This window comes from Macaca nemestrina, chromosome 6 (assembly GCF_043159975.1).
Source record: "Macaca nemestrina isolate mMacNem1 chromosome 6, mMacNem.hap1, whole genome shotgun sequence".
Taxonomy (NCBI): domain Eukaryota; kingdom Metazoa; phylum Chordata; class Mammalia; order Primates; family Cercopithecidae; genus Macaca; species Macaca nemestrina.
In genome coordinates this window covers 61,295,728-61,321,722 of record NC_092130.1, presented here as the reverse complement: position 1 = coordinate 61,321,722, position 25,995 = coordinate 61,295,728, and the positions used below count along the sequence as shown (strand labels likewise).

General features: G+C 39.9%; 1 protein-coding gene across 8 annotated transcripts in view; it reads right to left on the bottom strand.

Annotated features, from left to right (window-relative positions):
- Positions 1–25,995, bottom strand: part of LOC105500020 (DTW domain containing 2) — a 474,953-nt gene that overhangs the window by 416,256 nt on the left and 32,702 nt on the right. For all 8 annotated transcript variants that reach the window (XR_011624753.1, XR_011624755.1, XR_011624756.1 and 5 more), the window contains exons 2-3: positions 11,060–11,150; positions 6,660–6,754 (exon numbers count right to left, since the gene is read on the bottom strand). Coding sequence is in view for 4 of the 8 variants with exons in the window: in XM_071098565.1 (XP_070954666.1) it covers positions 6,660–6,754; positions 11,060–11,150 (186 nt within the window). In the remaining 4 variants the exon portion in view is untranslated. The remainder of the gene's footprint in view (positions 1–6,659; positions 6,755–11,059; positions 11,151–25,995) is intronic.

Sequence of the window (25,995 nt, the reverse complement as noted above, 5' to 3'; positions counted from 1 at the left end):
AGTCATCAAGCCCATCTTCACAAGAAAAATGCTAACAAACTGAAAATTAACAACTTTTCTTAGATCCATCAGAGAACTGAGGCCCCAGGGCAAAAACTCCAAAAACCAGAGGAAAAAAAAAGTAACCATCTCGAAATAGCCCACAGCATTCTCCATAACAAAGGCCTTTCCCTCAAGAGAAACTACTTACCACAGCTTTTTTTCTACCTATTATTTAACCACAAAAAGAAATTAAGTACTAATGTATGTTACAACATACGTGTTACAACCTTGAAAGCATTATGCTAAGTGAAAGAAGCCAGTCACAAAAGTCCAAATACATTATTTCATTTATATGGAATATCAGATATCAAATATGAATATCAAATAGGAAAATCAATAGAAACACAAAGTAGACTAGTCTTTGCCTAGGATTGGGAAGGTGCAGGGAGTTGGAAACGATGGAGGGCATAGGGATAGGTAAGTAATAGTTAAAGGTAGAGGGTTTCTTTTTGAGGTGATGACATATTTTAAATTGGTGATGGTTGCAAATATCTTTGGATATAGTAGAAACCAATTAATTTGTACATTTTAAATTGGTAAGTTAAATGGTATGTGAATTACATATCAATAAAACCCTTTCAAAAAAAAAGGGGAGAAAGATATATGATAATACTAATCAAAAGATAATTCTAGGCCAGGCACAGCGGCTCACCCCTGTAATCCCAGCACTTTGGGAGGCTGAGGCAGGAGCACTGCGTGAGCCCAAGAGTTCAAGACCAGCCTAGGCAACACAGTGAGACCCCCATCTCTCCAAAAACGTTTAAAAATTAGCCAAGCATGGTGGCGTCCACCTATAGTCCCAGCTACTCGGGAGGCGGAGGCAGGAGAATCGCTTGAGCCTGGGAAGTCAAGGCTGCAGTGAACCATGATTGTGCCACTACACTCGAGCTTGGGCAACAGAATGAGACCTTGTCTCAAAAAAATAAAAAAAGGTAACTGCAGTAGCTATATTAACTACAGACAAAGCAGACATCAGAAGGAAAATTATCAGGATGAAGAGAGGCATTACATAATGACAAAAGAGTCAATTCTCCGGCCGGGCGCGGTGGCTCAAGCCTGTAATCCCAGCACTTTGGGAGGCCGAGACGGGCGGATCACGAGGTCGGGAGATCGAGACCATCCTGGCTAACATGGTGAAACCCCGTCTCTACTAAAAAATACAAAAAACTAGCCGGGCGAGGTGGCGGGCGCCTGTAGTCCCAGCTACTGGGGAGGCTGAGGCAGGAGAATGGCGTAAAAACCCGGGAGGCGGAGCTTGCAGTGAGCTGAGATCCGGCCACTGCACTCCAGCCTGGGCGGCAGAGCGAGACTCCGTCTCAAAAAAAAAAAAAAAAAAAAAAAGAGTCAATTCTCCAAGAAGACATAAAAATCTTTTAACATGTATGTACTTAACAATTCACTGTTCACAATATGTAAGGCAAAAACCAATAGAACTGAAAAGATAAATAGACAAATCCAGTAATATAGTTGGAGACTCAGTACAACCTTGTCAGTAACTGGTAGATCAAGCAGGCAAAAAATCAGTAAGGATATTGTTGGCCTGAACAGCATTGTCAATCAACTTGATCTAATTGATATTTATAGAATAGTTCACCAACAACAAAATACACATTCCTCTCAAGTTCACATGAAACAGTCACCAAAACAGACCACATTCTGGGCCATAAAACATACCCCGACAAATTTAAAATAGAAATCATACAAAGTATGCTCTCAGACTACAATGGAATTAAATTAGAGCCAGAAAACTTGCTGGAAAACTCCACAATATTGGAGAATAAACAACACACTTCTAAATAAACCACAGGTCAAGAGATAAGTCTCAAGGGAAATTTTTAAATATTGTGAACTAAACGAAAATGAAAATACAACTTATCAAAATGTGTGGGATGCAGCAAAAGCACTGCTTAGAGGGATATTCGTAGCATTAAAACACACATATTAGGAAAGAGGAAAGACCTGAAAATCAACAGTCTGAGCTTCCTCCTTAAAAACACAACAACAACAACAACAATAAAAGTTAGATAGGGCTGGGCATGGTGGCTCATGCCTCTAATCCCAGAGGCAGGAGGGTCACCTGAGGCCAGGAGCTCAAGATCAGCCTGAGCAATGTAGCAAGATTCTGTCTTGACCAAAAAAAAAAAAAAAAGGCTAGAGAAAGAAGAGCAATTTAAGCCTAAAACAAGCACTAAAAAAAGAAAAGAAAGAGTAAAACCTAAGATGGAAATCAATGAAGTTCAAAATAGGAAGACAACAGAGAAAATCAATGAAACCAAAAGCTGACTGTTAACAGAAGGAATTGTGTCCTCCCCAAAATTCAAATGTTGAAGTCCTAACCCCTAGTAGCTCAGAATATGATGGTATTCAGAGACTGATAAATCACCTTTAAAGAGGTGATGAAGTTAAAATGAAGCCATTAGGGTGTTCTCTATTCTAATCTAACTGATATGGTTATAAGAGGAAATTTGGACACAAAAGAAGAGATGGCAGGGGCACACCTGTTCAGAGGGACAACTATGTGAACAAGCAATGAGAGGGCAACCAACCGCAAGCCAAGGAGAGGCCTCAGGAGAAACCAAATCTACTGACCTCTTGATCTTAAAGAGTTCTAAACTCAAGAACTGTGGAAAATAAACTTCTCTTTGGCCACCCAATATGTGGTATTTTATTATGACAGTCCTAGCAAATTAATACACTGGTTCTTTGAAAAGATCAATTAAATGGATAAAACTACACCTAAGGTAATCAAAAAAAAAAAAAAAAGAGCAAAGACACAACTACCAATATCAGAAATAAAAAACTGGGATCATTACTGATTCTATAGTCATTAATAATAAAGAAATACTACAAAAAACTCAATGCCCACAAATTTCATAGTTCAGAGGAAATTAATTCTTTGAAAAACAAACTATCAAAACTCACACAAGGAGAAACAGGAAAACTGAAAAGCTCTATGTCTATCAAAGAAACTGAATCAATAATTAATAATCTTCTAAAAAAACAAATCACCAGGCCCAGGTGGTTTCAGCAGTGAATTCTCTCAAACATTTCAAGATGAAATGGTATCAATTCTCTACAATCTCTTCCAGATAATAAAAACAGACAGAACATTGCCTAATTCATTCCATAAGGCCAGCATTACCCGCATATCAAAACCAAATAAAGGCATTACAAGAAAGGAAAACTATAGATCAATATCCCTTATGAACATAAACACAAAAATTCTCAACAAAATACCAGCAAATTAAATCCAATATGCATAAAAACTTATCTACCATCACAAATCAGATTTATTACAGGGATGGAAGACTGGTTTAACATTCAAAATCAATAAATGTAATCAACCACATCAATGGACTAAAGAAGAAACATCAAAGGACTGTACCAATTCACAAAGAAAACGTACTTGACAAAACCCAAAGCCCACTCATGAGAAAAATTCTCCACAAGCTAGGAATAGGGGAGAATGGCCTCAATTTAATACAGAACATTTGCAAAATACCTATAGCTAGCATTATACATAACAGTTCTCTAAGACTGAGAACAAAACAAGGATGTCCTCTCACCACTGCTATTCAACCCCTAGCTACTGAAATAAGAAAAGGGAACAAAAGACATACAAACTGGAAAGATGAAATAAAACCATATATATTCCTCAGACAACATAATCATCTATATAGAAAAGCCCATGGAACTGACCAAAAAAATAAAAATTAAAAAAAAATAACCTCCAAGAACAAGTAAATAAGTACAGCAAGGTCACATGATATAAGGTTAATATACAAAAGTCAACTGCTTTCCCACATACCAACAATGAAAAATTCACATTTGTAATTGTTTTAAATACCATTAAAATAGCCCTCCAAAAATGAAATTCTTAGGTGTGAATCTAATAAAATATGTAAAGTACCTGTAGGTGAAAAACTACAAAACACTGATAAAAAGCAAAAAGGACTGGGCACAGCAGCTCACATCTGTAATCCTAGCACTTTGGGAGGCCAAGATGAGAGGATCACCTGAGGTCAGGAGTTTGAGACCAGCCTAGTCAACATAGCAAGACCCCATCTCAATTTATTTTTTTAAAAAAATTATGTTTATATGAATGAACAAAAAGGTTTAAAATCTGTTATCTAATCTTCTACTAAAAAAAAAAGAAAAAAAGAGAAATTAAATCCGAAGCAAGAAAAAAATTGACAATGAAGAGTAGAAATCAATTAGAAAATCAAACAGAGAAAAATACAAAGCCAAATCTTGGTTCTTCAAAGAGATCTACCGAAACAGACTAAGAAAAAAGAAAAGACACAAATTACCTAAATCAGGAATTAAAAGAGGCTACCACTACAAATTCTACACACATGACAATAACGATAAATAAATGCTACAAGCAACTTTATGACAATAAATTCAACAATTTAGATAACTTGTACCATTTCTTTGAAAGGTACAAAATATAAAAACTGACACGAAAATAAATAGAAAATATGAAATTCCTTATGTTTAATAAATGAATTATATTTGTAAGAAAAAAAACCATCCCACAAATTATAATATGACCAGGTGGGTTTTATCTTAGAAATAGAAGGGTTTTAACATGCAGAAATCAATCAATATAACACACTATATTAACAGAATTAAGGAGAGAATCTACATGATCATTTCAATAGATGGATTTCACAAAATTCAACAAACACCCATTCATAATTAAAATTCTCTGCACTTTAGAAACTGATAAATTACATTGTATAACATGGTTATTAGAGTTAACAGATCGTATACTTGAAAATAGCCATGAGGGCAGGTCTTAAATGTTATCACTGCAAAAAAAAAAAAAAAAGTAAAACTATTGTTATAAATTTGTTTAATACAGTGGTTGCCTTGACATCCATTTTAGGCCTGACATAAGTTATCCGTAATCCAGCCAACCCTGTCACCTTTGGCCTAGTTAAAACTTTCTCTCCCTGTGTGGTGTTTGCCATATAGCCTACTTGTTCCTCACTAATCCAAAACCCAACACATCCCATAGCTGCTGACCACAATAAAACCCAGAGTCATATGAATAATACCAGAGTCATATGAATAAGCTCCCCCTTCACATTGTTCTCTTTAAACTAGCCAGTCCACAACCCACAGGGAAATCCCAAGGGATAATCCCCACAGACCTTAATAAAGGCATAATCCCACAGGTCTCCTCTTCCCGCCCACCCAGCAGCTGAATCCCCTATTTCCAGACTTCCCTTTGGCCTCACATTGGCATCCTAACCTCTCTAGTATCTATGTGTAATAAACTTCTTTCCTTTCATGCATTTTGGCTTCACTTCCTCATTGTGTCTCTCCTGACACAGCCATACTATAGTATTCTCAACATTATTGAACGTTTTAAACAAATCTTAACTGTGTGAGGTGATAAATGTGTTAATTAGCTTGACTGTGCTAATCATTTCACAATGTACACATACATCAAAACATCACACTGTACATGATAAATATAACTTTTATCTATCAATTATCCTCAATAATGCTTGGGGGGAGAAACATACAGCTAATATCATAGTTAATAATGTCCACAGAGTTTGGGACCAAGGTAAAGATGTTGGCTTTCACCACTTCTAATAAACATTATACTAAAAGTATCAGTTATTGCAATGAGGCAAGGAAAAAGAAAGGATAAGTATCAGAAAGGAAGAAATATAAATGATCCCATTTGCAGATGACAATGCTGCTTACATAGAAAGTTCCAGGGAATCTACAAAACAATTTCTACAACTAACAGATGAATTTAGAAAGTTACTGGATACAGGGTTAATATATAAAAACCAATTGTTTTCTTATATACTAGAGGCAAAAATTTACAAAGGACACCAAAAGCAGTAAGTCTCTTAATCATTCCCCCATGATTTCATCATGTACTCTAACAAAAGCCTAAATTAATCATTCAGTTACTACATTTATATTGACAGTTCTAATCTGCTTTAATTTAAAATTCATCAGCAAATAATAATTTATTGGCCAGGCACAGTGGCTCATGCCTGTAGTCCCAGCTGCTCAGGAAGCTGAGGTGGGAGGATCCCTTGAGCCCAAGAGGTGGAGGTTGCAGTAAGCCAAAATTGCACCACTGCACGCCAGACTGGGCAACAAAGCGAGATCCTGCCTCGAAAAATAATAATAATAATAATTTACTAAGTAAGCACTATATTAGGCACCATAGGGAGAAAAAAAACTGAACTAAATCTAATACAAGAACCCTACCAAAAAAAAATGTTGTGGAAGATATTTAAAAAAAAAAAAAAAGAACCCTACCATCTACCAACTGGAAGGCACTTTTAACAAAAATGATATAAGCACCAAGTATATTTGCCTTTTAAGTTAAACATACTTTAAGTTAAAACATACTTTTAGGTTAAATATTCCTTTGCTTACACATTATTTATTTTTTTATTTCTGATTTTGTTTTGTTTTGTCTTGTATTATTGGTCGGGGGTTAGCAGAACTTAAATTTTTGACTAATTTCCACTCTTTAGACCACGAATAACCCGAAAGAAATGAATAAGTTGAACGAAACCATTTTTAAAGATCTGTGTAGAAAAGAATTATTTACATTGCCCTAACAGTTAATTTACCTTTCTTCACTGAAGCGACGACCAATCTTTACTTTACACTTGTCCTGGGGGAGGCATGCTGCTAGTAGAGGAACTGTACGCAACACTTTGTTTTCCTTTAATTAAAAAATGAATTGAAACATAGATTTTTACTTAGATATACACACTTTTAAATATTTTATAATGAACATCTGATTCATAACTTTATGTATAACTTTTACAAGCCTTTTACTAAAGACCACAGTTTAATAAAAAGAGGTAAAATTTCTCTGATTTATCAGTATTAACCATAACACAAGCATACCTTTTTATTTATTTGGGTATGTTTACGGGTTTACTGATCAAAGAAGATTACATTAATATATATAATGATTAAAGATTATTAAAATGTAAATTTGTGTTTAACTAAATTGAATCATTTATTCTGACAAGTTTTTCATTTCACAAGTAATTACATTTTGCACTATGTCAGCTTGAAGATAATTGCCTAGATCTTTATGCCCAAACAGCAAGGAAGTGCTCAAAAAACAAAACAATGGGTTCTTCCCAGCATAGCCTCTTTATTTAAATTAAAAATTTTTTTAAAAAAGGAAAACAAACAATGTGGTATGTCGAAGGGACATAGAAGTCAATCTTAAAGAGCTCCCAATGGCTAAAACTGAAAAATCTGAGCAACAAAATAAATAACACAGTACTGGATTATAACCCAAAGTACAAATTAGAGTCCGGAATGATATAAATAAATGACTTAATAAATAAATGGGGGAGAAGAAACAAATCTTCCTTACAAAAGAATTCCAAATAATAAATGTAAATACTACCCCCTCCAGAAGGTGGAGCTTAATCTCTTCCTCCCACTTGAGTGTGGGCTGGATTTATGGCCTTCCTTCCAAAGAATATAGAGTATGGAAAGAGAACAAAAAAAATAACTTTAGAGTGGAGAAATCTGGTGGCCGTTTCTGAAAATGCCATTAACTTGACTGTCATCAGTGGTTTCTTCAATGTCCTAGCTTCCAACACTGGAAACTATCTTTCTTGTTGCCACGAGAATTCTACCTTGAATCCCATAGAGCCATGTGATTAGTCACTCTGCCTTAGGTGGTTTTAGGACATTTTCCAATGTTTAATACAGTGTTCTTCTCCCCTTACCATCACCATGAGACTGTGACACAGACTTAATCACTTTCTAAACCTTTATCAAAGTAATACATGTATATATGTCAAATTAAATAGTGCCAAAAGATTTAAAATGCCACAGTTGTTCCCAGATGTACTCCCCAGTACCACTTACTGGAGGCAATCACTTTAACTCTTCTGGCTATTTCTTCTGGTAGTTACCTCCATATAACCACATAATAAACATTGTTTTTCTATTTCTTATCAATTTTAGATATTATCCAAAATCTACCAGTTATCATCATAACAGCTAATATTAAGGCACACAATTCTAAGTGCAATACACAGAGAGAAATATATCTTTTGTCATATCCATTTTACTAATGAGGAAACTGAAACACAAAGATGTTAATTAACTTGCCCAAAGTTCCATAGTTTATAGAACTATTAAGAATTTGAGCTTGGGCAGTCTAGCTCCACAGCCCTTAAGTACTGCCTCTCATAACAAATGAGGATTTAGCTATCTAACACCACTCCTTCCTCTCACATCTAATATTATTAGTTAAGTCAATAAAGAGTGTTGCATCTTCACGACTAAATATACATTATTCACAAAAGCCAAGTCGTTTAACATTTCTTTCTCGTAAAGCTTTTTGTTATTTTTGAGATAGCTTTTCTGTTTTTATCCTTAAGTAATTTTATATATATGTATACCTACTCTTTGAAATGCTCCATCATATCACCTCCATATCATCTACTCCACCAAGTCTTCTCTTCCCAAAGCCCCCTCCTAAAGCCTATCTAAATGGTTTTTAATAACTTTTTTATGGGAGAGTCAAAAAACTAGCATATCCTTTTATTGGAAATGGTGTGCTGAAGTTAAGCACAGGCAGCCCAGCACTCATAAGTTAGATGAAAACTGGAAAATTCCTTTGCTGAGAATGGCTGGGCAGGGTGGCTCATGCCTATAGTCCCAGCTCTTAGGGAGGCAGAGGCTGGAGGATACCTTGAGCCCTGGGTTTGAGAGCTGTCTGGGCAATATAGTGAGACCCCATTCTTAAAAACAGAAAAAAATAATAATAGAAAGTTCTTTGCTGAGAAGGAAAAACTGTATGGATGCATTTGTATATGCATAAAATATATTTGTAGCACACACAATGATGAATGCATCATCTAAACCATAGATTAATGGTAAAAAAAATAAATTAAAAATAAGATATTTGAAAACATTTAAAAAAAAAAAAAAAAAAAGGCCAAGCATGATGGCTCATGTCCACAATTCTAGCACCGTGGGAGGCTAAGGCAGGAGGATCACTCAAGGCCAGGAGTTCAAGACTAGCCTGGGCAACATAGTGAGACTCCATCTCTACAAAAAATAGAAAGAAAACATTAATATTGCCACAAATCAATGAAAACACCCATATTAAAAAAGCTATCTTATATCTGGAACCACACAATAATGAAAAGGCGCCATACTGTGTCTACTGCAAAATGAACGCAGTACTTACCATCAAATCTCAAGTGGTTTGGGGTTTTGTTTTGTTTTGTTTTTTAAGATAGGGTCTTGCTATATAGCCCAGGTGGGAGTGCAGTGTCACAATCATAGCTCATTGCAGCCTAAAACTCATGGGCAGAAGGGATGCTCCCACCTCAGCCTCCCAAGTAGCTAGGCCTATAGGCATGTGCCACCACACTTGGCTAATTTTTTTATTTGTTTATAGAGATGGGGTCTCACTATGTTGTCCAGGCTGGTCTCAAACTTGTGGGCTCAAGTTATCCTCCTTCTTCAGCCTCCCAAAGTGCTTGAATTATAGGCATGAGCCACCACTCCCAGCCTCAAAAGTCAGGTTTTAACCAAAACTGCTATGGCCAGCAAGCTATCATTTTACATAAATTTTGAGCTGTACAATGTTTTAAGTTTAAATGCAGTAAAATAGTGCTAGTGACCAAAATTGTCATAATCCTGACAAAAGCATGATGCTGTTAAGACTGAGAAAAAGGTTAGGCCAGGCGCGGTGGCTCACGCCTGTAATCCCAGCACTTTGGGAGGCTGAGGGGGCAGATCACGAGGTCAGGAGATCAAGACCATCCTGGCTAACATGGTGAAACCCCGTCTCTACTAAAAATACAAAAAATTAGCCGGGCATTGTGGCAGGCACCTGTAGTCCCAGCTATACTTGGGAGGCTGAAGTAGGAGAATGGCGTGAACCCAGAAGGCAGAGCTTGCAGTGAGCTGAGATCGCATCACTGCACTCCAGCCTGGGCAACAGAGCAAGACTCCATCTCAAAAAAAAAAAAAAAAAAAGGCTGAGAAAAAGGTTGCCCACCAAATGGAATAGTTAGCAATTTGCAATAAAAGAAAAAATGTTTCAAGGCTAAGCCATGAGAATTGTTTGTACGTGGGAGGCAGAGATTGCAGTGAGCTGAGATTGTGCCACTGTACTGCAGCCTGGGTGACAGAGGGAGACCCTGTCTCAATAAATAAATAAATAAATAAATAAATAAATGTTTCATTATTTGAAAGAGATAAAAGATTAATTTCTTTTATACTTCTGTTAAAGTCTTCAAGTGATCCAGACTTGAGAAATTTAAAAAATAATTATTCCTTCTTAGAACGCTTGACTGGGTCTATGATAACCTCAGTTCCTAAATACTGAAAGAGTTTTAACTGTAGTTTACACTAAATATACTTCACAGTATGCACTGAGTAGTTTTGTATTAATTATAACTTCCTCCCCTCTTCATTAAGCAGCTAATCAAAAGTTACAAACACACATACACGCTGGCACATATGTATAATTGTACCTGTACAAGAGAGTATTAATTTTAAAATCTTTACCTATAACATGCATTATGAAATATACAAGTTTCTTCTATTCATCTAAAATAAACCAAAAATTTATTTATACATTCACTTTGTAAGAGTAAAATGCCAAAGTTACCTCTACTGTAGCAAGAAAAGACATCAAGGAACATACGCTATGACCAAAATTTAAAAAGCAATGATTTTCTTAGCTCTTTATTCACAAAATCTCATTATTTCTTCATACAAAATTATTGGAGTTTTACATTTATATACTATTCAGTAACATAGATTTTGTGAAATGTTATCTCTCTCTAGAGCATATGACTGTATACTACCACATGAAATTAAAAAGAAACTATTTTTTTCCAAAGAGAAAGTATTTATCATCAACTTCTTTTCAGAAATGCTAAAGAGCTGGTAAAGATAAGTATGTTTATCTTCGTGTTTCCTCTTGTGGACTCATATTCTATTTGAAATCATGTATTTTACAAAATCTTACCTCTGCTGGATGCTGAATTATGTACAAATGGGTAGAGATATGCAGAGGGTGCGCTGGGAGAAATGGACACAAACACACTTTCTGAGGCCGGCTGAAGGGTAAAAAGAAAAATAAAACTGGTAAATTTTAAAAATACAATGATATAACAATTTTTAAAAATGAACTTAATCCCACTGAATTTATACAAAGAAGTTTGCTAAAGCTGCATTCTTTTCAAAATGAAATACCAAAACTGAATTTAATCAATCAGACTTTAGACATGAGAATTTGGAGAAATTCAAGTAAATTCTTTACCACTTATATAGATTAACGTACCTCAAAAAAAAAAAAAAATCTTACCTTAGTTATATTTAGAGAAAGAATACCTATAAGTTATCTGGTCCCTTTATTCAAAAAATGACACTTCTGATTTGCATTCCAAATCAAGAAGAGATCTCACATCAAAGAGAAACCTGGCAACTCTTCTATATCACTTTAAGTTGAGTAAACAATAAGATGATAAAATATTAAAATATAATTACCATGTAGAGAAAAATACTAATCAAACTTAGCCATCAACCAATACAGAGAGCTTAACAATTGGGAGAAGAAATTCAAATAGACGCCACCAAACTGTATTTGGCTAGAATTATACCAGAAGAGTATTTGCCTTTTCCATTTAACTTACCTTTTCTTACTGTTTGTCATTTTTATTTTACTTACTTTTTAGTGCTTTACTATTGTTTAGGTAACTCTTACACACAACATAAAGTTCGAATAGAATTAAAGGGTATACCTGCTATCTCTGTCCTCCAGCCTACGGTATTCTCTTCCTTTAGGGGCAACCAATGACCGGTTTTTTATGTGTCCTTCCAAAGGTATTATATGAATAAACATTTATATTTTACCATTAAATACTACATTTGGTATGTGTATTTATAACATGAAATTCATGGCCAGGCACGGTGGCTCACGCCTGTAATCCCAGCACTTTGGGAGGCTGAGGCAGGTGGATCACCTGACGTCAAGAGTTCGAGACCAGCCTGGCCAATGTGGTGAAACCCCATCTCTACTAAAAATGCAAAAATCAGCTGGGCATGGTGGTGGGTGCCTATAATCCCAGCTACTCGGGAGGTGGAGATAGGAGAATTGCTTGAAACCAGGAGACAGAGGTTGCAGTGACCTGAGATTGTGCCACTGCATTCCAGCCTAGGCGACAGAGCAAGACTCCATGTCAAAAAAAAAAAAAAAAAAAAAAGAAAGAAAGAAAGAAATTCATTAAGCAGTCGGATCCCAGATATGGGAGTAAATGTTTCACAAACGATCACAGGCAGGTGTTATAGCCATTACAACAGTATACAAATGAATGCTATATTAAAGGGAATTTCCAATACCATACATACAAGCTGACCACTGTTAACTCTTTCCTCAATTTTACTTATTTGGAATTTTAGACTGAGGTTAAGAAATGCTTATTAGTAAACCATACAGTGTGGGTAAATTGGCTCAAACATCTGTTAAATACACCCTCTCATTCTGCAAGAAACTGCCAAATCTATGCTCTGGATGAAGAAATTATTCAGATATCTTAGGCAGAAGTAAAATCATATTATACACGACTCCACCTCCTCTTTCCAACCCCACTGAACCTGGAATGGAAGCTTAACCCAAGGAAAATCAATACACCTGATTTCCAGTGACTTCTGAGATGATTTGCTATGATTGTTCTGCCCCACACTGGATTTCCTCTCAGGAATATAAGGAGATTTTTGAGATAGAAAGTCTTTCTGTGGTCACAAGAGTAAACACAAAAGAGGGACAGACACCAGTTGATGGAACTGGGTGCACTGACAAACAGATCAAGCACTGCTATAAGAAAGGATTCCTCACTCAGTAGAAAGAGGAACAGGATGAGGTACATTCAAATTCTAAAAACCGAGATTCTGACTTTTTTTATTAAGTTAACTAAAACCAAAAACTAAAATGATTCAAAGAATAAATACATCACAGAACAGAAGAACCAAGTAAAAACTGATGTTTCTCCAACCTAACCAGGCAAATTTAAATGAAGTATCTATATCCTAATAGTATTTCAATGTGGTGGGTGGGGTAGAGTTTGACTTTGAATTTTTTTAATAAATCTATTCAAATGTTGACTGAAGAAAAGTTGTTAAGTCCATAAACATTAGCTTCAATCTTAAAAAAAAAAAAAAAAAAACAGAATCTCACTCTGTCACCCAGGCTGGAGTACAGTGGCACAAACTCAGCTCACTGCCACCTCTGCCTCCTGGATTAAAGCGATTCTCATGTCTCAGCCTCCTGAATCGCTGGGATTACAGGCACACATCACCATGTCCAGCTAATTTTTTTTATATTTTTAGTAGAGAGAGGTTTTCACCACGTTGGCCAAGCTGGTCTCGAACTCCTGACCTCAAGTGATCCGCCCACCTCAGTCTCTCAAAGTGCTGGTGAAACAGAAAATTTTCCTTGACCCCTTCCTGGGCCTCATGACAGGAGTGCCTCACTTACTCGGTCCACAGCTCTCAACCCCTGGTGGGACGGGGAGCAGCAGGTGAACAGGTGCAGGAGCCAGAGCTAGCACTTTTGGGTGCTGGCAGGAGCAAAACTCCGTGGGCTCCCCCCCCACCGCAGTGTCTAGGGGGGTACTCGTGACCCCTGAAGCCCCAGAGGGCATGAGTTACAGTGCTCCTTTAGCTTTGCTGCTCACACCTGTGGCACCCAAGCTCTTGTTCAGCATCCAGTAAAAATCGGGTCACACGAATGAATTGAAGAGTGGTAAATACGGAGGATTTTATTGCCAATGAAAGTGGCTCTCAGAGGGAAGGAGAGCTGGAAGAGGGATGGAGCAGGAAGGTGATCTTCCCCTGGATTCTGACTGTCCCCCACTGGACTCTCCGAAGCAACACCATTAAGCCATCCCCCTGAGGTCAAGCTGCTTTTCTCCAATGTCAAACTGCAGTCGTACCATACAGCTGCCTTTCCTCCTCTCCCTTTCTCTTCCCTCTGTCAGTTGAGTCAGGGGTTTTTATGGGTACAGGATGGGGGTGGAACAGGCCATGTATGGTTTTGGAAGAGACAACATTCGAGCGGGAAAACAGGAATGCATGTTCTCACTTTGGGGCATAGTTCCAGGCTTGAGGGCGGGGCTTTGCCAGGGACCTTGCCCTTTTCTGCCCAGAATTTCTCTGCCTCCTGTTCCTATCACTGGGATTACAGGTGTGAGCCACGACACTCAACCAATTTTAATCTTTTACAGATAAAAGTCCTAACTTGTATCTGTAAAAGATTAAAATGTTATTGGGGCAACACAGAGTGTTTTTACCTAAAAGGTTGATTTCTAACCTTTAGTAGATGAACTACCTATTACACTATGTTTTTATAATATATATTATCATTCATCAAATGTGTTATGCAACATTTGTTATTAAAGTGAGTCTAACTTCAATTCATTTTGGGGATTTTTAGAACTACACAAAACCACAATATACCTGAAGTTCCTCAGTAGTATCACAAAATCAACTTATTTGAACTGCCCTTTTTAAACATTCTACAAAAATTGATAATTTATCCTCAATGGACTCAGTGAAAATGTCAAATGAGATGAATTTTTTTCTTTTTTGAGACAGGGTCTTGCTCTGTCACCCAGACTGGGGTGCAATGGCACAATCAAAGCTCACTACAGCCTCAATCTCCCAGGCTCAAACAATCCTCCCACCTCAGTCACCCAAGTAGCATCTGGGACTAGAAGCACACACTATCACATTTAGCTAATTTTTTATTTTTCTGTAAAGACAGGGTCTCACCATGATTCCCAGGCTGGTCTCAAACTCCTGGGCTAAAGCAATCCTCCTGCCTCGGCCTCCCAAAGTGTTGGGATTATAGGCGTGGGCCACTGCACCTGGAATTTTTTTTTTTTAAATAAATCAAACTGTAATATTTTGGCCTTTTAAAATGCAGCTTTAATATCTAAATTAACAACCAGGTGTGGTGATTCACACCTGTAATCCTAGCACTTTGGGAGGCTAAGGCAGGCAGACCACTTGATCACAGGAGTTCAAAAACAGCCTGGGCAACATAGCAAAACACTGAGCATGATGGTGAGCACCTTTAATCCTAGCTACTTGGGAGGCTGAGGCCAGAGGATCACTTGGCCCAGGAGATTGAGGCTGCAGTGAGCTATGACTGCACCACTGCATTCCACCCTGGGTGACAAAGCAAGATCCTGTCTCAAAAAAAAAAAAAAGAAAAGAATAGAAAATAGAAATAACTAAATATAACTCTCTATAAAAATCAAGTTATCTTCGTATCTTGGAACTATCACGCACGTCCATGTGAAGAGACCACCAAACAGGCTTTGTGTGAGCAATAAAGCTTTTTAATCACCTGGGTGCAGGCAGGCTGAGTCCAAAAAGAGAGTCAGGGAAGAGAGAGAGGGGTGAGGCCACTTTATAGGAGTTGGGTAGGTAGTGGAAAATCACAGTCAAAGGGGTTGTTCTCTGGCAGGCAGGGGCGGGGGTCACAAGGTGCTCAGTCGGGGAGCTTCTGAGCCAGGAAAAGAAATTTCACAGGGTAATGTCATCAGTTAAGGCAGGAACTGGTCACTTTCACTTTGTTTGTAATTTTTCACTTGCTTCAGGCAATCTAGAGGTATAAGTGCAGGCTTGGGCTCAGAGGCCTGACATTCCTGTCTTCTTATATTAATAAGAAAAATAAAACAAAATAGTGTTGAAGAGTTGGGGCAGCAAAAATTTTGGGGGGTGGTATGGAGAGATAATGGGCGATGTTTCTCACGGCTGCTTCAAGCAGGATTAGTGTCAGGGTGGGAACATAGAGTGGGAGAGATTAAGCTGAAGGAAGATTTTGTGGTAAGGGGCAATATTGTGGGGTTGTTAGAAGGAGCATTTGTCATATAGAATGATTGGTGATGGCCTGGATGTGATTTTGTATAAAATGAGACACTAAACAGAAAACACAAAGTCCAAATAAGAGAAGGAGAAAAACAGGTATTAAAGGACTAAGAAATTCGGAGGACCCAGGACATCTAATTAGAGAGTGCCTAAGGGGGTTCAGCATAAGTACTTGCTTGGTTCGCAAGTTTTTGGGCTCTATCCTTGAGTTTTTTTATGTTGTCATATGCCAGGTCAGACTGATTTAGGTAAAAACACTCTTCATTAAAAATATACAGAGTCCTCTTTTTTTAGCAGTGAGTAAGTCGAGGCCTTGGCAATTTTGGAGGAAACACAAATGCAAAGCCAGCAATTGTTTGTTAAAGAAGGATTAGAAAAGGCTAGGAGAGAGTGAGTGAGATTGACAGTGTGGTGAAGATAGCTGGGGAGACGTAGAGGGTGGCATAAGAAAGGGAACGAGAATAAGAGTGAGTATAAAAGTAAAGAATAGGACTTCATCAGGATGAAAGTATTGGAGTGTACCTTGCAACTGAAGATCTTCTATCCACTTTACGAGAGACTTAAGGGTGGTGGTTTGAGGTAAAACCAGGAGATATCAGTTATGATGGTTTGCAGGAAAAGTATAAACTGGCAGTGTAAACAAGGGCAGGGCATTCACAAGTAGTTGAGAATGGTGAATAGGAGTATGACTAGACAGAAGACAGTAGGGATGACAAATTTTGGGGGTACAGTCCAAATGAGGGGCGTGGGAGGACTGTGTAAAAGCCCTGTTGTAAAGTGTAGGATAAGGAAGAAGAGACCTAATAAAAATGAAAGGATGTATTAGGCTTATAAGGGTTACTACTTTTCTTCAGAAATGTGGGTGAGTTTAAGGAAAGTAGGGGAAAGTACTTGAGACTTCTAGGAGGAAGAGGAGAGACCAGGCTGGCGGTCTGATGGACACAGCTTTATTCTGGAACGGTGAACCCAATGGGGAGGGGTCCTGCAGGCAGACAGCAGTTGGGGTATTATAGATGACTAAGTAGGGTCCAGTCCTTCGAGGTTGTAGAGTTTGAGGGGTCAGATTCTTAACAAGAACTGATCGTCCAGTTAGGGTGTCTTTATATGGCTGGGAATCTGAAGTAGGCAAGAGAAGATTAGCAGCCTGGCAATTTTCAGCCTGAGGGAGGACTGGAAGATAGTCGCTTAGAGGACTGGTGTCTGGGATGAGGTTGGGGCTGAGCAAGAAAGTGAATTATGTCTGACAGAAGGGAACAAATGACCATGGTGGCCTTCTCAGACCCTGAGGGAAAGGCCTCTACCTATCCAGTAAAAGTGTTTTCTCAGACCAAGAGGTATTTTAGTTTTCTGACACAGGGCATGTGAGTAAAGTCAATTTGCCAGTCCTGGACCTCCAAGCTTGATGTGTAGGGAAAGGAGGGGGCCTGAATAATCCCTGAGTAGTAGTAGAATAGCAGATGGAACAGTGAGAAGTGATTTCCTTGAGGACAGACTTCCACAATGGAAAGGAAATGAGAGGTTCTAAGAGGCAGGCTAGGAGCTTGTTACCTAAATGGAAGAAGTTGTGAAATAACGACAGAATAGAATGGGCCTGTGAGACTGGAAGAAGATATTTTCCTTGGTCTAAGAATCATTTGCCTTCTGTGGAAAGAGACTGATAGGTGGAAGTTTCAGTGGAAGAGTAGGTGGGAGTGACTGTTGAGAAGGAGATAAACTGGCCATGAAGGAAAGAAGTTGGGATGCTGGCTGCTTCTTTAGCTACTTTATCAGCATAAGTGTTGCCCTGAGCAATGGGATCTGATGCCTTTTGATGGCCCTTGCAGTGAATGATTCCAGCTTCCTTTGGAAGTAAAGCAGCCTTGAGAAGAGTTTTTATTAAAGAGGCATTAATGATGGAGGACCCTTGTGTAGTAAGGAGACCTCTTTCAGCCCATATAACAGCATAGTGGTGCAGGATATGGAAGGCACATTCAGAGTCAGTACAAATATTGACACATAGTTTCTTTGCAAGAGTGAGGGCCCAAGTTAAGGCAACGAGTTTGACTTGCTGAGAGGTAGTGCAGGGGGGCAGAGTGGTAGGCCCAATGATAGATGTGGAAGATACTATAGCATAGCCTGCTTTAGCTGGTGAGTGGTGATTAGGCCTAGTGGAACTGCCATTAATAAACCAACTGTGATCAGGGTGAGAAACAGGAAAAAAGGAAATATAGGGAAATGGAGTGAATGCCAAGTGGATCAGAGAGAAACAGTCATGGGAGGTCAGGTGTGGTATCAGGAATAATGGGGGGGGCAGCCTAAAACAGTAAGGTCAAGTTGTTTGGACAGAAAGGCTACAGGGCACAGTCCTGGCTCTTGTGTAAGAATTCTGACTGCACAGCCCTGCACTTCAGCTGTGTGTAATGAAAAGTGTTGGGATTAGTTAGCGAGAGCTAGTGTGGGAGCAGCTTCTAGGGCTGATTTTAAGGAATGGAAAGAGGAATGGGGAAATGATTTAGGATCTATGGGGTCAGCTAGGTTTCCTTTTGTGAGTTTATATAATGGTTTAGTCAGGATGGCAAAATCAGGTGTCCAAAGGTGAAAGTACCTAACCATGCCTAGGAAGGAAAGGAGTTGTTGCTTTGTAGAAGGGGTTGGGGTTTGGGAGATTAGTCGGACATGATCAGCAGGGAGAGCACGTGTGTTTTTATTAAGAATTATGCCAAGAAAGGTAACAAATGAGGAAGAAATTTGGGCTTTGAAGGGGGATGCGCGATATTCTTTTGAGAATAGATGTTGGAGAAGCAGAAGGGTTTATTGGGAAGATTTGTAGGAGGGGCTATAAAGTAGAAGGTCATTAAAATGCTGAATAAAGTGAGAAGCAGATGGACGGAAAGAAAATAAATCATGAGAAAGGGCTTGACTGAAGTAATGGGGGCTGTTCCTGTAGCCTTGCGGCAGTACAGCCTAGGTAAGCTGCTAAGCCTGATGGGTGTCTATTGGGGTCCGCGTGTTTCCTAAACAAAAGAATAAACACACAAGACAACACAAGACAAGACAAACATGGCGGCCGCTTCGAATGGCGCGCTCTGCTTTATTTTATACAGTCGTTTGTGGAATGTTGCCAAGTCACAAGAAACATTGTTGTTCTTCTGACCTTTCTCTGACTTTCTGGATTTTCAAGATGTTTACACATAAACAAGCCTCCAACACCCTGCTTCGTTTGCAAGAGCAGGACTTATCAGGAACGCCCTGCTTCGTTTGCAAGAGCAGGACTTATCGGGAATGCCTGGTTTCGTTTGCAAGAGCAGGACTTATCGTGAACGCCCGGCTTCGTTTGCAAGAGCAGGACTTATCAGGAACGTCTCGTTTGCGAGCACGTAGTCCTCTACATGTGTCAGGGTCAGTCCAAGTGAAAGCAAAGAGAGGTTGGGATGAAGGGTGCAAAGGAATAGTAAAGGAAGCATGTTTGAGATCCAGAACAGAAAAATGGGTTTTGGAGGGAGGTATTGATAACAAAAGAGTGTACAGGTTGGGTACTACAGGGTGGACAGGCAACACAATTTGATTGATAAGGCATAGATCCTGTACTAACCTGTAAGACTTGTCCGGTTTTTGGACGGGTGAAATGGGGAAATTGTAAGGAGAATTCATAGGCTTTAGAAGCCCATGCTGTAGCAGGTAAGTGGTAACAGTCTTTAACCTTTTAAAGCATGCTGTGGGATGGGATATTGGCATTGAGTGGGATAAGGGTGATTAGGTTTTAATGGGATGGTAAGGGGTGCATGATCAGTCGCCAAGGTAGGAATAGAGGTGTCTCATACTTGTGGATTAAGGTGGGGAGACACAAGGGGAGGATGTGAAGGAGGCTTTGAACTGGGGAAAAGGTGGCAATGAGGTGTGGCTGTAGCCTAGGAATAGTCAGGGAAGCAGATAAGTTAGTTAAAATGCCTAGACCTAATAAGGGAACTGGGCAGGTGGGGATAACTAAAAAGGAGTGCATAAAAGAATATTGTCTAAGTGGCCGGGTGCGATGGCTTATGCCTGAATTCCCAGCACTTTGGGAGGCTGAGGCGGATGGATCACAAGGTCAGGAGATCAAGACCATCCTGGCTAACATAGTGAAACCCCGTCTCTACTAAAAATACAAAAAATTAGCCAGACATGGTGGTGGGCGCCTGTAGTCCCAGCTACTCAGGAGGTTGGGAGAATGGCGTGAACCTGGGAGGCAGAGCTTGCATTGAGCCGAGATCGTGCCACTGCACTCCAGCCTGGGCAACAGAGTGAGCTCCATCTCAAAAACAAAAAAGAATATTGTCTGGCCGGGCGCGGTGGCTCAAGCCTGTAATCCTAGCACTTTGGGAGGCCGAGATGGGCGGATCACGAGGTCAGGAGATTGAGACCATCCTGGCTAACATGGTGAAACCCCGTCTCTACTAAAAATACAAAAAAAAAATTAGCCGGGCGAGGTGGCGGGCGCCTGTAGTCCCAGCTACACGGGAGGCTGAGGCAGGAGAATGGCGTAAACCCGGGAGGCGGAGCTTGCAGTGAGCTGAGATCCGGCCACTGCACTCCAGCCCGGGCGACAGAGCGAGACTCCGTCTCAACAACAACAACAACAAAAAAAAAAAAAAAAAAAAAAAAAGAATATTGTCTAAGCTGGTACCAGAGTTGGGGAGTTTTAAGTGGTTTAGAAGCCTGGCCTGGCTATCAATACCTACAACAGTTATGGAGGCAAGGGAAACAGGCCTTTGAAAAGAAGGTAATGTGGAGTGGGTAGCCTCCGTATTGATTAAGAAGGGCACGGCCTTACCCTCCACTGTAAGAGTTACCTCAAGCGCCTGTGATGGTCCAGGAGGCTTTTGAGGCAATTGGGCAGCGTCAGTCTTCAGCTGCTAAGCCGAGAAGATCTGGGAAGGAGTCAGTCAGAGAGCCTTGGGCCAGAATTCCAGGGGCTCTGGGAGTGGCTGCCGGGTTGGAGAGTCTGATTTCCAGTGGGATCCCTCACAGATGAGACATGGCTTAGGAGGAATCCTGGGCTGCAGGCATTCCTTGGCCCAGTGGCCAGATTTCTGGCACTTGAAGCAAGATCCTGGGGGAGGAGGTCCTGAAGGAATGGCTGACTGCTGTGGCTTAGGTGTTTTGAAGTTCTTCTGTGCTGGAGATGTGGCTGGGGTTTCTCTCACAGCAGAGGCAAGTAATTGCAACTCAGAAATACACTGCTGCTTGGCTGCCTCTTTTTTATTATTGTACACCTTGAAGGCGAGGTTAATTAAATCCTGTTGTGGGGTTTGAGGGCTGGAATTTAAGTTTTGGAGCTTATTTTAAACATCGGGAGTGGATTGGGTAACAAAATGTATACTAAGAATAAGACGGCCTTCTGGCCTTTCTGGGTCTAGGGCGGTAAAGCGTCTAAGGGCTGTTGCCAAACAAGCCGTGGACTGGGCTAGGTTTTCATATTTGATTAAAAAAAGCCTAAACACTAACTGATTTGGGAGAGGTCGGATAAAGAAGAAGGAGCAATAACCTTGACCATGCCTTTGGCTCCAGCCACCTCTTTAAGAGGAAATTGTTGGGCAGGTGGGGGAGGGCTAGTCACAGAATAAAACTGTAAGCCGGACCGGGTGTGAGGGAAGGAGGTGATAGAAGGATTATAGGGTGGAGGAGCAGAGGCCGAGGAAGAATTGGCACCTGGTTCGGCCTGGCGAAGGGCAGCCTGGGGAGGAGGGGAGAGGTCATATAGGTCCGTAGAAAAGGAGGATTCAAAGGACTCAGAGCTTGTGGTGGAGACTGAAGGGACAGACAGGAGAGAAAGAAGAAAGATTTGGGATGAGTCGCATTGGGAGCAGAGATTAGGAAGGGACTGATATGTAAAAGAATGCCTAGACATCAGGCACCTCAGATCATTTGTCCATTTTACGAGAAGAATTATCTAGATCTTGTAGGATGGAGAAATCAAAAGTGCCGTTTTCTGGCTATTTGGAAACACTGTCAAGTTTGTATTGGGGTCAAGTGGTGTTGCAGAAGAAAATAAGGCATTTAGGTTTTAGGTCAGGTGTGAGTTGAAGAGGTTTTAAGTTTTTGAGAACATAGGCTAAGGGAGAAGGAGGAGGAATGGAGGGTGGAAGGTTGACCATAGTGAAGGAAGCAAGCCCAGAGAAAAGACAGGGTAGAGACATGGAGAGAAGGGGTGGGGGGGTACTTGGCCCACCCCAGGGAGATGGTGCTTGCCACCAAGGTGAAGGATCAAGGCAGGCATCCCCGTGGTGATCAGAAATCCCTGAAATGTGGGTGAATAATCAGGCAGGCGCCCCCACAGTGATTAAACATCAAGGGAAGGCTGTCTTCCCAAGTCCGTGACCGGCACTGGAGTTTTAGGTTCACAGATAAAATGTGTCTCCTCTGCCTCTACCAGAAAAAGAAAGCAACTGAAATTAAGGGAAGGGAGAGATTGAAAGGCGGCGCAGAAATTGAAAGGAGAAAGGGGTTGAGGGATAGTGAGAGAGGACAGAGAAGACAGTAAAAAGAGGTCAATTGCCCGATTTAAAATTGGTGAGATGTTCCTCGGGCTGGTTGGTCTGAGGACCAGAGGTTGTAGGTAGATCTTTCTCACAGAGCAAAGAGCAGGAGGACAGGGGATTGATTTCCCAAGGGAGGTCCCCCAATCTGAGTCATGGTACCAAATGTTTCAGCACCAAATGTCACATGCGTCCATGTGAAAAGACCACCAAACATTTGTGTGAGCAATAAAGCTTTTTAATCACCTGGGTGCAGGCGGGCTGAGTCCAGAAAGAGTCAGCAAAGGGAGACAGGGGTGGGGCCGTTTTATAGGAGTTGGGTAGGCAGTGGAAAATTAGAGTCAAAGGGGTTGTTCTCTGGTAGGCAGGGGCAGGAGTCACAAGGTGCTCAGTGGAGGAGCTTCTGAACCAGGAGAAAGAATTTCACAAGGTAATGTCATCAGTTAAGACAGGAACTGGTCATTTTCACTTCTTCTGTGATTCTTCACTTGCTTCAGGCCATCTGGATGTACATGTGCAGACTTGGGCTCAAAGGCCTGACAGGAACCTTTAAGAAGATTTAGAAACTTTGCTCCAAAAGCCTATTTAAAAGTTGGTTGTCTGGAACTGGTTAGATTCTTAGCCCACAACAGCAAAGTATTTAACCCATAAATCTGCAGTATTTACAAATATTACTTTAAGTACAGTATCTAACCAGGACCACATTGTTTATGCTCCAAGACAACGCCTCTCATCTCATTTGCAAGTCTCTGTTACTCCCAGGGCTGAATTCGCTTTCTTTTATTTTAGTCATATGTATTTCCTTTAGATTCCTATTAATACTTCTATTTAAACACTTGACCACATCATACGACAAAATTTTGTTTTCACATCTTCCTCTCACTTCTAGATGGTGAACCCTCTAAGAGCAGAGTTTTCATTTAATTTTTGTATCCCCTAGTACAGTGATTGCCAAACTTTGCTGTTATCAGAATCACCTAGAGGACTCATTAAACTAGATAGCTGAGCCCCAGCCCTCAGAGTTTCTGATTCAGTAAGCCTGAGAATGTGCATTTCTAACAAATTCCTAGGTGGTGATGATGCTGCTGGTGGGTAAGAAGTGAGGGGGTGAAGAATGTGAAGACCTCAGTTTGATGCACAAGGCTCTAGAGGTGTCTGCCCCAGTGGGTTTTATTTTTCAAGTGACTTGAGTTCATTCGTATCTACATCCTGCCCACTTACCCATTCCTGTCTACACATCTGAAGGTTGGCAAAGCTTAATGAACTTTTGTGAGAAGTAGTAAGCAAAGAATAATAAATAATAAAGCTATGGAAAAGCCTTCCCCCTGCATGAAAATTTGAACTTCACTTAACTAACGAGCTCTGTTATCCTGGCAACATGATAAATATATTGCTAAACAACACTGTATGTGATTTAAATGACAACTGACTGGTAGATTGATTGCATACGGACTAGAGACCTATAAAGACCCTATGGGGACACCATACTTTGGGCTTCCCTAAATTGGGACCCTAGAAACTTGCTATAGAGTTGTTACAAAAGACGTTGGCTCCTGTGGGCATAAAGTTATTAGGTTGCCATATCTGCCTAGTGTGGAACATATCACCTTCCACCTGAGCTGGACTGCTATGCCAGACTGCCACAAGGATGCCAGCAGAAAAGGGTCATCTAAGGTTGCTCTACAATGCAACAAATGCAAGTTTGTGGCTCCTGGTCTATATCTTTCTGGTATTAGGTGTGGCCTAAAGTAGTCTTATGCACCTGAATGTCTAGCAACTGGTGCTCTGCCTGGTATCTTATCCCAGATATCTGCAGAGCTTAAAGATTCACTTAGTCCAGGTCTTTGCTCCAATGCCCCATTCTAAAATAATCCAAAGCGGGGCATGGTGGCTCATGCCTGTAATCTCAGCATTTTGGGAGGCTGAGGAGAAAGGATCACTTGAGCACAGGAATTCAAGATCAGCCTGGGAAACACAGCAAGACCTCACCTTTACTAAAAAATTAAAAATTAGACACGATGGTGCACACCTGTAGTCCCAGCTACTTGGGAGGCTGAAGCAGGAAGATTGCTCAAGCCCAGGTGTCTGAGGATGCAGTGAGCTATGATCAACACCACTGCACTCCAGCCTGGGCAACAGAGGGAGAAAGACCCTGGCAATCAATCAATCAATCAATCAATCAAATGATCCACCTTTTCTCTCACTATCACTCTCTATCCCCTTATTCTGACTGATTTTTCTTCACAGCATTTTACTACTATTTGACATCATGTTAGCTGAATGTGGGTTTCCTTCCCTAAAATATAAGCTACAGGGAGGCAAGGACTTAGCCTACCTTTTTCACTGCTATATCCCCAGCACCTGGCATAGTAGGTGCTCAATAGATATTGCTGAATACATAAAAGAATTTTTTTTTGAGACAGGTGTCACTTTGTCACCCAGGCTGGAGTGCAGTGGCATGATCTCAGCTCACTGCAACCTCTGCCTCCTGGGTTCAAGCAATTATCGTGCCTCAGACTCGTGAGTAGCTGAGATTACAGGTGTGAACCTGTAATCTGGCTAAATTTTGTATTTGAATAATTAACGTATTTTTGGATTTTTTTGTAGAAGTGAGGTTTCTCAAATTCCTGGCCTCATGTGATCCACCGACATCGGCCTCCCAAAGTGCTGAAGTTACAGGTGTGCGCCACTGTGCCCAGCTGAAGGAGTATCTTTACATTCCCTCTTCTCTACACCTTTGAATGCTTTTCTCCTCCTATACAATTTTCTATCCCATTCTTTCATTTTTTTATATATCAAAGTTTGATTTCTCCTTTATGCCCTCTCTGGTACTTAAGTAATTCGTTTGTATTACAAATGAAATTCAGAGTGTCAGGTCTTCCTTTATTATACTTTGTGATAATTTTGATAATTGATCGCACACAAAAGGCAAAAACATTTACTGAAGAAAACAGTTACTAAAAAAATAGCTAAGCAATTTATGTGTAAACACTATAAGCATGATTTAACCTAAAACTAATTGCTTTGGCTCATCATTTTATATGCTCACAAAACATCATTATCTATTTACTTTAAAGCATATTCTCTTTATTAACCTAATTTTAATTAAAATTACTTCAAACTAATAAAACTGTAGTTCTTTAAAACATTTCAACTAGCTTTATATTTAGCAAGTTACTTTATAAGATGCATTTCTGCTTATTACCTTACTATCAATCTTTCCTCCCCGACAATGCTCTGCATGCATGATAATGGTGATTAGCTGACCGTTAAACCATCTCATCCTAAACTAGTGGGTAAGTGCAGAGTAACTGCTCTCCTCATTCTAAAATCTCTCTAGAAGGTTTAAATATTTAAATTAATAATGGATTGAATAATTTATAAATTCAACAAATTTTTATTCAAATATTTACTGCATATCTAAGTGCCAGATATTAGGCATTTGGGACAATAAAATGAACAAAGATTCCTACCCTCATGGAGCTCATTTGTTCTCACTGCGCCAGAAATAATTTTTTTAAAGCTCCTTGCTTCT